This window comes from Suricata suricatta, chromosome 13, assembly GCF_006229205.1.
Source record: "Suricata suricatta isolate VVHF042 chromosome 13, meerkat_22Aug2017_6uvM2_HiC, whole genome shotgun sequence".
In the NCBI taxonomy this organism is placed as follows: domain Eukaryota; kingdom Metazoa; phylum Chordata; class Mammalia; order Carnivora; family Herpestidae; genus Suricata; species Suricata suricatta.
The window spans coordinates 11,036,300-11,044,589 of NC_043712.1; the positions used below are offsets into that span (position 1 = coordinate 11,036,300).

The following is an 8,290-nucleotide window of genomic DNA, read 5'->3' on the forward strand; positions in this document are numbered from 1 at the left end:
GCAGCCCGGCCTCGGGGTCGCGCGTGCGGAAGGCCAGCGAGAGGCCGCTGAGCGGGCGCCCGGACGACACGTTGTGCCCGCTGAAAGCCGCCGCGGGGCCCTCGCGGAACGTGGCTTCGGCCACACCTGCGGGGAGAGGGAGCGTCAGGGAATGGCCTAGCGGCCCCCACCCCCGCCCAGGCTCCCGGGAGAGACACCTGCAGCCCCTGCTGCCCCGGCCTTGAGGGGGCACACACACCCACCTATCATCTAATCCCAGGAACCCCCACTTCCCCGGTGCCGGCCGTTGCTTCCACCCACTCATAACTCCGTACCTCGGAGAACCAGCTTCTGGCCGTGCTGGGGACACCTGCCCCCATCCTACCGCGCCCACCCTACCCTCCAGGTCACAGACCAGGCAATAATAATGCCTCGAAAAACCTGCCCCCTTCCCTCCCCAGCGGACTGGCTCTGTCTCATCACTGAGGCTCGCTATTCACTGCAGTCATCTTTTTTTAAATGCAGATTTTTAAATGCTGATCATGCATTTTAATAAAATGCAGTCATCTCTTTAAAATGCTGATCGTGTCCTTCCCTTGCTTAAAATGGTCCTATGGCTCCACTGCCCTCAGGGGCAGGTCCTGGGCTGGCTGGCCTAGCTTTCAAGGCTCCTCCTGGCAACAGCTCCACCCCAACACCTGCAACTGTGTTTCACTTGTTCTTATAAACCCCAGGGCCTTTGCAGGTGCTGTTGTCTTTCCCTAAAATGTCCTCTCCTATATCCAGTCCGTCTTACTTGCCCTTGGAAACCTGGCGAATGGTGTCTTCCTCCAGAAAACCTGTCCCTCTGCATGCAGTGGCCTAACCACACTGGGCAGGGGCTGTTGGCATCCTGGTGCACCATGTGCCCTCAGGGTAAGAGTGGGCTCTAACTCAGCTTGGGTGTCCAGAATCCAGCCTGGGGGCTGCCCAGGACACACACTCACAGACAAAGCCATCAGGGACCTCCTCACAGGTGGCAGGCGGGAGGCAGGGCTGGCCAGCACACCACAGCCGCTCGGCACACGTTGGCCCCGTGAAGTTGACAGGGCAGGTGCACTGGAAGTCATTCCAGGTGACAAGACAGGTTCCCCCATTGAGACAGGGGTCGGGCTGCAGAAGAATCAGGGCAGGGATTGCCTCAGGCCAGGGGGCTATCATCACCCCACCAGAACCGCCAGAGACACATTAACTCCTCACAAACGATTAGAGAGGAAGTCACTATTGTCCCTATTTTACAGATCAAGAAACTGAGGCTCAGAGAGGCGAAGCCACTTGCCTGACTCATCCAGCCAGTAAATAGAGGAGACAGAGTTGAAACTCCGGCTATTCCAATTCCAAGGCTGGTGCTTTGTTCATGAACCCAGGGATGCCCCTCTCCCCCAAGTAGCTCCTACAGAAAGGCTCAGCCAGCCCTCTGCCTGCGTCAGGGTGTCTGTCTCGGACCACGACTGGGGAGGGAGGTGTGGGGACCACCAGAGGGCCAGAGCAGCTGGGCCGCAGGGAGTAAAGTGAATCCTGCTCTCACTCTCCAGCAGCGGGAACCTGGGCACAGTGCTTCACCTGCCACGTTCCTCACCGGCAGGAGGGTGTGCTAACCCCAGCGATGCACCGAGACCCTCGAGAAAGGGACCCACCCCCTTTCCCGGGGAACTCACACTGCATGTGTCCTCGGAGACGCAACCCATGGTGAGGTTCCAGGACTGCCTGCTGCCGAGCTCGCCGGGCCGGCTCGAGTTCCCCAGCGGCGGCGGAAAGAACGGGAGGCGGAGGTCATTGAGTCGCAGGTCCTGGAGGCAGCCTCGGAAGGGCCCACCCCAGGGCCGGGCATCCGCAGAGGGGAGCCCCCCACCCACGTGCACCTCCTGCCCCAAGCCCTGCAGCTGGTCAGGCCCGAAGCTGAGCGTCACCAGGTGGCGGAGCCCATCATCCCAGCGCCCAGGGAGCACCAGAGCGGGACCGCCCAGCACCTCAGCCTGGATCTGGCCCTCGCTCAGGAACACTGTCAGCCCAGCTACTGAGTCATTGGCAAGTTGGAGCAGCAGGCCAGCAGGTTCCCGGGTACGGAGGAGGAAGGACACGGTGAGGTTGGGACCTGGCAGCTGGTGGAGCAAGAAGGAAGCAGAGCTCAGGGTGCCCCCCAAGCCAAAGGTGGCAGCAGGAGTCTCTGCGGGGAGAGAGGGTGTCAGATGTGAGGCCGAGGGGAAGGCGTACTCCCGCCCCAGGGGCCCCCGGGGATTATTCCTCACCATCTGCACACGTAGGACCGCTATAGGGCCGGGGGCATCTGCAGTGGAAGTGAGTCCACATGTCCACGCAGGCCCCTCCGTGGGCACAAGGCAGAGGCTGACACTGTTCACGGCGCTCACAGCCCAGGAGGACATGCTGGCCGAGATCCTCGGGCAGCAGGAGGTGCCCGTCCACATGCACGTCCTGGAGGCAGCCTTCGAAGGCGGCGCCACCCAGCTGGGTGGAGCAGAGCCTGGCAGGCACCGGGGCTGCGGAAGCCACCACAGGAGCCGGGGCCACAGGACTGGAGGCCACACACAGCCGGGCAGGGCAGCCCTCGTGCCAGAGCCGCAGCTCCAGGACCCCCAGGCGGAGTGAAACCTCCACTGTGTGCCAGTGGCCATCATTAAGGGCCAGATGCGGCAGCCCCAGGGGAAGCACGGTGGCATTGCCATGGCTCCAGAGTGTGGCCTGAAGTGTGCCCCCCACCAGTGCCAGCTCCAAGCTGTCCCGAGCATCAGTGCGCATGGCCAAGGCACCGGCAGGCAGTGTGGTGCGAAACCTCAGTGCCAGACCCAGAGGACCTCCAGCTGGCACCGAGGCCTGCACTGGGCTCCCAGCCACCACAGAGAAGGTGGTGTTCTGGCCACAAAAAGGTCCATGGGTACCAGGTGGGCAGCGGCAGGCATAGCTGTGGAGCCCAGACTTGAAGATGGGGATGCAGGTGGCAGCGGGTGGGCAAGCGTGGCCCTGGCAGCCAGTGAGCCACACAGAGCAGTCGTGCCCACCCCAGGTCTCCAGGCACCGGCAGGTGTAGCCAGCCATGGTGTTATCACAGGTCCCGCCATGGAGACAGGGCTCCAATAGGCATTCGTCCACATCTTCCTGACACGTCAGGCCTTCGGGAGAGACCAGGCCAAGGTTCAGCACCCAAGGCAAGAACCACAATCTTAATGCAGAACTTAACATGCCCTTTGGGACAGGGATCTCAGCACCTATCAACCAAACCAATTCCCAATTCCCAAAGGATTTCTCATGGTCCCCTGAAGTCCCTGGAGGCTGGACTCCAGGATGCTCCTTCCTTCACCATGTCTGTGGGTCTCCATGCCCCATGGGCCCAATCTTCTAACACTCTCTGCTCTCCCCTTTCCCCCTACTGCACCTCTCCACCTCATCAGCTCTGAGGACCACAGTCTAACGTCCTCTACTTTGCCTGCCTTCAGCCACCTCTCCCATCCATCTCCACCAGCAGCCAGAGGTCTATTTCTAAAGGATGGCCTGGCCAGATTCCCCTGCTGCTTGAGGGGTACTCACTCACCCTGGCATTCCACATCCCTCAGGGGCTGGGCCCTACCAGGCCCTCCAGGCTCAACCCTGCTCCCTGCAAACCTCGAACTGCCTGTTCCTCCAGGCATTTCCTAGAAAACATTTCTCTGGGGGCTTTGCTCATACTGTTCCCTGGAACGCCTCTGCCTCCTCCTCACTGACCCTGCTTTCAAACTCCTACTCATCCTACAAAGCCCAAATTCAAAGGGCCAATCCCCAGAGGGCTTTTCCTCTGATTCCCAAGCTATTGTGTCCCCCCCGACTCCTTGCCCACCCCCAGACACAGCTCCCCAGAACCCTGTACTGAAAGTATCTGTTTACTCAGCTGGGACCTCCTCCAGGGACCTGCATGTGTCCTTGGTGCCCAGCAAAGGGCCTGGCACAGGTTTGTGGACAGAGTGCCAGAATGGAGGAGTGAGCGGGCCGGGTGTACGTGCTCAAGGGGCCACATCACCCTTCCCTCCAAGAGCTCCCACACCAGGTGCTTGGGTCAAGAGACCACAGCAACCGAGGCCGGCCCTTGCCCAGCATCCCAGCCGGGGGGCCCAGGCCCAGAAAAGCCACCAGGATTCGAATCCTGGCCCCAGTGAGCCCACAGACATCACAGCCTCCTTCTGGGGATGGCCAGCCACACCTCACCCTGCCCAAGGCCCTGCATACCTGCCAGGAGCCACAGGCCCCCCAGAAAGGTCCACAGAGCCCGCGGCCCCATCGCATTCCCCACGGACGGCCGAGACTGGTGGGTGGGTGCCCAGCCCAGGGGGCAGAGCCTGGGCAGCCGCCTCCTGGGGAACCGGCTCAGGAATGCCAGGCGCCAGCCTCTCCCAGGCCAGCACGACCCAAAGGGAGGATGGGGGTGGACAGTGGCAAGCCGCACAGCCCTACAGCCGGGTTCCCCCGCCCCATCCCTGACCTCAGATCTGACCTCCCTGTCACCCGTCTGCTGAGCTCAGCTTGGGGAGGAGCCGGGCTTTGGCTGACACTGTGAACCTCAGGGAACGACACCCTCTCTCTCAAGCATCCGTTACTTCGTGTGTGAGAACCCTGCCCCGCGTGGGGAGGGGGGCGTGCCGAGGACGGGCCGGAATGCACATACATGCTCTTCAGAGGGAGCGTGAGCTACTGTGGGCCCGGGGTGTCCCAGGGACCTGCAGGCCACGGCTCCCGGGCAGGGCTCAGGAAACCTTGGCCCACGGAGGGCTGAAGATGAGCTTTCAGGGCACCCAGGGGTGTCGGCCACCCTGGGGGTGGGGGACACTAAGCCCAGAATCTCTGGGCAGCTGAGGTGGGAGGGACAGTGATCACCACCTCCTTCCTTGGGCCAGTGCCCAGGAAACCTGCCAGGGAGAGGAGGCAGTGTGCCCAGGCAGGAATGCGGGCGGGTGTGGGGGAAGCGTCACAGGCATTCTGGAGGGGGCAGGGACACTCCGAGAGCATGTGAGGAGTTCCTCGGGTTCACCGGTGTCTGCGCAAGCATCCCTGTGTGTCTACGCATCCGCACAACCCAAGGCGGGGAGAGGCTTCCAGCAGCCTAACTCCTGCCCAATAGGCAGCAGCTCCCCAGAAGTCAGGCTGGGATTCCCCCCCTTTACCTCTTCCGTCCTGGCCAAGCTGCCATCCTCTCCCTGCAGCCCTGTCGTTTTCTGCCCGGCCTTTGGATGCCAGGTGTCTATGGTTCTCTCTGCCCATCACGCACACATTCTCCTGGGCAGCCTTGGCCACCCGTGACCCCAACTGCCACCATTGTCCTGCTGACCCTCAGTCTCTGGCTTTTCCCAGGCCCCAGACCCGGGACCACCATCCCCACCGGGGCCCCTCACTATGGATACTCCACAGGGAGCACAGCCAAGGCTCAGAACGGACAAGGCTCACCCAGCATCGCCCAGGGCAGAAGCAGCCGGCATCCCTGACACGTCCCACGCACACCTGACTGACCCCCGGGGCCTTCAGAGTGGCCCTCCTGAGAGTTCTCAGTCTGATTAGTTCCCTCCACTTTCACCTCCAAGAGCCTGGTCCCATCTCAGCCCCGTAGCTGTCATCTGGATCCCCACACGCACCTCCTTCCTGATCCCTTGTCCCCCTCAATCCAGTGTCCCCGCATCAGCCAGAGGAACCTGCTCACCCCAGGCCCACCAACTCTGACCCCGCTCTGCCGGAGCCCAGCCCACGCCCAAGCACCTGTGTAGCCGTCCGGACAGTGGCACTGGAAGCCATTGGGCAGGTCCTGGCAGCGACCTCCATTGAGGCATGGCTGTGAGGCACACTCATCCACGTCCACGTCACATTCGTCCCCTGCAAGAAGGCCAGCTGTGGTTCCCACCCGTGCCCTCAGAACCAGACTGGAGTTGGAAGGGCCCATTTTAGAGCTATGGAGACTGAGGCCTGGCGAGAAGTGCTGACTCGGGCAGGTGGCACACTGTGTGAAAGGGCTAGGCCTGCATCCAGACACCGGGGGGCCTGCTTCCCTGGAAGGGTATAGAAGGACTCACCCTCAAAGCCCGGAGGGCAGCGGCACAGGAAACCCTCAGCGTGCCGGAAGCTGAAGGTGCCGGGGAAGACGGCCTGGGCGCCTCCGTAGAGGGCTGGGTCCGAGCGCTGCAGGCACTGCCCCCCATGCCGGCAGGGGTCCGACGCACACTCGTCCTCGTCCACCTCACACCGCTGGCCGCTGTAGCCTGGAGGCACACGCGCGCGAGCAGCCGGTCACACGAGGTCACCAGGCAGCACCCCAAGCCTGCTGCCAGGCCAACCGGGGGCCAGGCTGGGACGACAGCCCAGAGTACGGGCACCAATGGTGAGGGAGGGATGCAAGGAGCAGGGCAAGGATGCCCGGGGCAGCCCTCAACAGTGTCCTGTTAACTATTATTAGCAGCACTACGGAGCACTTGGCACCTGCCAAGGCTCCACGGGCATTATGCCCTTCCCTTTCTCGCAACAGTGCTCGGAGCAGGTGCGGTGATGAGCCCTATTTGGCAGATGACCGCAAACCTTAAGTGCGGAGAAGCTGCAGCCACCTGCACACCCTCGAGGGCACGTGAGCACAGGCGCACGCCGGCCCCACGCCCCGGGCCGGGCCCGTGCACCCCAGCGCGCGCGCACCTGGCCAGCAGAGGCAGTGGAAGGTCCCGAGGCCCTCGAGGCAGGACGCGTTGTTGGCGCAGGGAGCCGACGCGCACTCCAGCACCTCCTGCTCGCAGCGCGCGCCCTCGTAGCCCGTGTCTGCGCAGTCGCACAGGAACCTGGAGCGGGGATCCGGGCCCCAGGCTGAGCGCTACGGAGCCTGCGGCCCACCTGCCTCCACCGCCCTCCAGCTCCCCGCCCCGCGCAGCCTCCGCCACGCCTCCGTCCGCTCACCCGTTAACCAGGTCGTGGCACTGGCCTCCGTGCGCGCACGGCTGGCTCTGGCACTCGTCCAGGTCCAGCTGGCAGCTGGCGCCCCCGTAGCCCGGTGCACACACGCAGCGGTAGGAGCCCACGCCGTCCAGGCAGGAGCCCCCGTGCAGGCAGGGTGCCGAGGCACACTCGTCCACCTCCGTCTCGCAGGTCATACCTGGACAGGCCGAAGACACAGACAGATGGACTCCCAGAGGGAGGTCGAAAGATCCCAGGCAGGCCGCCCTGAAACCAGCTCCGGACAGTTGCAAGGAGCGGAAACTTGAGCATCCAGAGAGAAGCCGTTGACCCATTCATCTAGAGCAGGTATTTCTTGAGCCAGCAGTGGCAATGGGGTAGAAACCAGACAGAGGTACCTGTCTCCTGGGCTCACAGCAACTTAGGTCAGTATTACATAGATGAGAACTAATTTTTAATTGTGATAAACTCAGCAATGGGAGCATGCTGGATCCCAAAAGCAAGAACCAGGGCTTTGGCCTTGGGAATCGGGAGTCAGGGAAGGCTTCCTGGAAGAAGAGCCTTTTGAAAGATGAGTGACAGTCACTAGACTGGGAGGGGCTATGCCAGCAGTTGGACTCCAGGCTCGGGAACTGGTCAGGAGTAGCTTGGGACAGGGGCATGACGCTCTCAGAAGGGGGAGCATAGAGGGGCAGGAGCAAAGGGACGGTGGAGAAGGTGAGGCAGGGGTGAGGGTGTCGGGGCGCTGGGGGCCCCAATCTGGGCTCATCCTGAAAGTCGGAAGCAGCTGAATCACCTGGTTCTATGGACACTGTAGAAGGCTCGCTCTGCCGGCTTTCTTCTGAAGAGAGTGTAGAGAGGGCCTCCATGGGGCAGGGACATGCCTTTGCGAGAAATGCAGGAGTGCCCAGCTCCTCCTGCCTCTTCCTGCACCGTCTTGCAAGTCCCAAGTCCCGGGAACCCCCTCTGCCGGCTGGCCGGCCCTCTGGGGAGTGGGTATGTGGAGGTGGAGGGAGACAGAGAATCTCACGGTTTAGGGACACGCTGCCTGAGTGGAAGGGGGAGCCCACATGGCATGGGAGACTCCAGAGGCCTGGCCCCTGCCCCCTAAGTGGGCTTGGTTCTGGGGGCCAGGGGCCCAGCTGGTCCCAGCTGGAAACTTCCCCCCTTCCCAGCTCAGTGAGCACAAAGCACAGCCCCTCCTTCCTGTGACCCCTCACCCCTCCCACCCCAGCCCTACTCCCACCAGCCCTGTGCCAGGAGGAGCCAGGCCCTGGCGGCCTGGAATCCCAGCCCCCCCCCCCGGCCTGGCTTGGAACGGAAGGAGGAGGAGAGGAATGAGTCATGGCAGACTCTGCCCCCGCTC

The 8,290-nt window shown here is 62.8% G+C and overlaps 1 protein-coding gene across 1 annotated transcript in view; it reads right to left on the minus strand.

Moving 5' to 3' along the window:
• CRB2 (crumbs cell polarity complex component 2) overlaps positions 1-8,290 on the minus strand; it is a 22,775-nt gene that overhangs the window by 5,344 nt on the left and 9,141 nt on the right. The window contains exons 3-10 of the mRNA XM_029919611.1: positions 6,928-7,123; positions 6,673-6,812; positions 6,063-6,248; positions 5,752-5,865; positions 2,268-3,146; positions 1,677-2,185; positions 966-1,131; positions 11-126 (exon numbers count right to left, since the gene is read on the minus strand). Of these exons, the coding sequence (XP_029775471.1) occupies positions 11-126; positions 966-1,131; positions 1,677-2,185; positions 2,268-3,146; positions 5,752-5,865; positions 6,063-6,248; positions 6,673-6,812; positions 6,928-7,123 (2,306 nt within the window). The remainder of the gene's footprint in view (positions 1-10; positions 127-965; positions 1,132-1,676; positions 2,186-2,267; positions 3,147-5,751; positions 5,866-6,062; positions 6,249-6,672; positions 6,813-6,927; positions 7,124-8,290) is intronic.